Source organism: Hyla sarda, chromosome 11 (assembly GCF_029499605.1).
Source record: "Hyla sarda isolate aHylSar1 chromosome 11, aHylSar1.hap1, whole genome shotgun sequence".
In the NCBI taxonomy this organism is placed as follows: domain Eukaryota; kingdom Metazoa; phylum Chordata; class Amphibia; order Anura; family Hylidae; genus Hyla; species Hyla sarda.
In genome coordinates, this window is record NC_079199.1 from 35,290,964 (window position 1) to 35,294,044 (window position 3,081).

At 39.1% G+C, this 3,081-nt stretch overlaps 1 protein-coding gene across 1 annotated transcript; it reads left to right on the forward strand.

Annotated features, from left to right (window-relative positions):
• The first annotated feature begins 293 nt into the window (after positions 1 to 293).
• NKX2-8 (NK2 homeobox 8) lies at positions 294 to 1,431 on the forward strand. The gene is made up of 2 exons (XM_056546827.1): positions 294 to 538; positions 729 to 1,431. Exons 1-2 carry the CDS (start codon positions 385 to 387, stop codon positions 1,214 to 1,216), a joined length of 642 nt encoding a protein of 213 aa, XP_056402802.1. The 5' UTR covers positions 294 to 384; the 3' UTR covers positions 1,217 to 1,431.
• The last annotated feature ends 1,650 nt before the right edge of the window (positions 1,432 to 3,081 follow it).

The window sequence follows — 3,081 nt, forward strand, 5'->3', positions numbered from 1 at the left end:
CCCCATTATCTGTTCCCACTTCGGGCTAATCAGACAGAATATGTAAAGATGAATCTTGTTTCCTGTTGTCATTGGGAGGTAAGGGTTATCTCTAGGGAGGAGTGAGGATAAGTGGAGGTGAGAGGAGGGGGTTCTATTCCCATTAGGGTCTTAAGCACTTGACTCATTCTGGTACTTAGCATCCTGTAGACTGGGATAGTCTGAATGTGGTTAGTTTATGTTTGTGTGTCCATGGGGTGGCATGTTTATATAAACAGCACCTCTCGGTAAGTGACACTAATATTTTGCCTGGACTGGAGAGAAGAAGGAGCAAGGTGTGGAACCAGGGCTAGGCCACCATACCCCACATTTCTCTTGTACTTGTGGATTATTCCCTCAACTGAGATGTCCTCTTCCAGTAGACTCAGTTTTACAGTCAGAAGGATTTTGGATTTACCGGAATATGATGCCAACGTTATCCCAGCCAACCCATCCTTGAGTTTAAACAGGAGCTCTCCTTACGGAGACTGGGTGGAGAATGAGAGGAACCATTACTTATGTAAGTTTAGAGTTGTTTTCATAATTCAATGTGCTTAACCTATCATCTGTTTTAACATCTAGCATTGGTGTAGCTTTCAAATCATTTGCATAATCATGTTTTTTGTTATTTTGGATATCATGATATTTATGGCTTCTTTTTCTTGTATTTTTGAGTTTATACTAAGTTCCTGCTGTTTTTTGTTTCACAGCATCTGATGAAAGTGGCTCAGAGACAACCCTAGCAGACACTATTCAGAGGTCAGAAAACTCATCTCACAGCCATGAATCAGAGGAGAAGAAGAAGAAGAGGAGAGTCCTCTTCTCCAAAGTCCAAACTCTAGAACTAGAGAGGAGATTTCGCCAACAAAGATATCTCTCAGCACCTGAAAGGGACCAACTAGCACATATTCTACAACTAACCCCAACCCAGGTGAAGATATGGTTCCAGAACCACAGATATAAGATGAAGAGAGCTAAACCTGAGGTGAGCAGCTCTCCACCACCTCTACTGAAGCACGTTGTGGTCCCAGTACTGGTTAGAGATGGAAAGCCTTGCCATACTTGCTCCCCCGTCAGCTCTACAGACAAGATGCCTATTTTTCCCACTTTTCCTCCTACAGAAGCATTTAGCTTTGTCCACAGTTATCACCATCTCCCACATCTACCTCACCCATCTAGTCTTTCCTGGACATGGTGACCGGTGATAATTCACAATGAACTTATTGAAAGCTTAGGTGGAATGCCATTAAACCTAAAAATCCTCATGTGCATAAACCAAGGCCAAAAAGTAGGGTTCAGAAAACTGCAGCATGGAACTCTATAGTTTTCAGGTGCTAAAATATGAAAGATACTTTGTTTTCTATCAGTATTGATAGTAGTGTATTTACCACTGTACTTGTAAATATTGAAAGACTTTTATTTGTGTACATAGAAATGATATATGTGTTGATTTCGGTTTTATTAGCAAATTAAATTTGTTTTATTTCCTATGATCAGTGTTTGTATATGTCTTCTTTCTATAGGTACATGGAGGCAGCTTCATTGACTAAACCTTTATGTTGTTTTTTTTACTACTTTATTGTGCGTTATGCTCTAAGGATCTGGTAGAAACATTGGTTAGAAAGCTGAACCTGCAGGTTCATGAATCTTTGGATCACAGAACCCATCCATTGTAGCGACACCGGCAAATATTCTATTTTAGCCTCTAACTCGTTTTTAGACAAACTAACTTTAGTTTCTAGCATCTAACTCGCTGCAGCTTATGCAAAAATTACAGGATGCTAATTTGCTAAAATACTTGTTTATTATGTGTTTTACCTCATCTGCCATAGAACCATAACACAGACTATGAGCAAGTTTTTAAGTTAGTATATGTTATGTTTATTTATTTTTTTGACACTCTTTTAATGGACACCTCGATCAGATCATCCTGAGATGTTGATCTCTTGGAAGGTTTTCCATCTCACCTCCCAAAAATTTTTTGGAGGAGCAAACACACCCAAATTCCCCTTGATTTTCTTAATATTAATATTCTTTCATTCTTTCTTTTAATATAAATCTGACTCATTGATGCATATGTAGAATATTTCACAAAATTTTTAATTTATTTATTCTGTTTAGCCTAATATAATACACTATTTTTACTAAATTTCTTTAAAGTTTGTAATATTAATATAATATAATAAAACCCACAACCCATAATAAAACCCACAACCCATAATAAAACCCACAGCCTTAACTGGGACCTGCATAATATTTTATTTAAGAAATACAGAGAAAGTTTTACCCACAGATGTATCCGAGCTTAGCATACCAATGTAGGAAAACCAGTTTGCCATAGCAATGTGGATAAACCTAATGGGGGGGTATTTATCAAAGGATTTATGTGGGTTTTTTTTCCACGTAACTTTGGCGCAATACTTTGGCGCAGTGTCTTTTTGCGCAAAAGTTTGGCACATCTTCTACTCTGTCATTTTTACAACTTTCTCAAAATCACACGGTCCTGTGTGTGATTTTAACTTTGGTCAGTAATTCATCATTTGCGCCAATCGATCTTTGGCGCAATTTTGTGCCTTTAGGTTTGGTTTTTTTGGCGCAAATCACCGCCAAGAAATTTTGCACATGGAAAACACACTTAGCAATGTCAGAAAATGTAAAGGCGTCAAAATACATTAAAAAGGGCTGCTCAATACTATCCTGCGACATAGTTGTCTCTGAGGAACCTTCACCCTCCATTGAGCCAGCATTGGACCTGGCCGCACAGGTTCAGGAAAGGTAAGCGCTAAAGCAGTGGTCTCCAACCTGCGGACCTCCAGATGTTGCAAAACTACAACTCCCAGCATGCCCGGACAGCCAACGGCTGTCCGGGCATGCTGGGAATTGTAGTTTTGCAACATCTGGAGGTCCGCAGGTTGAAGACCACTGCACTAAAGTAACCAAAAAAAAAAAAAAACACTACCCAAGTAGTTTAAAATCCATTTCACATGGTGGCTATAAACCCCACAAAAGAAAATAACTCATGTCGCTTGCTGATATACTGCAGGAGGGACTCCGAAATGGCTG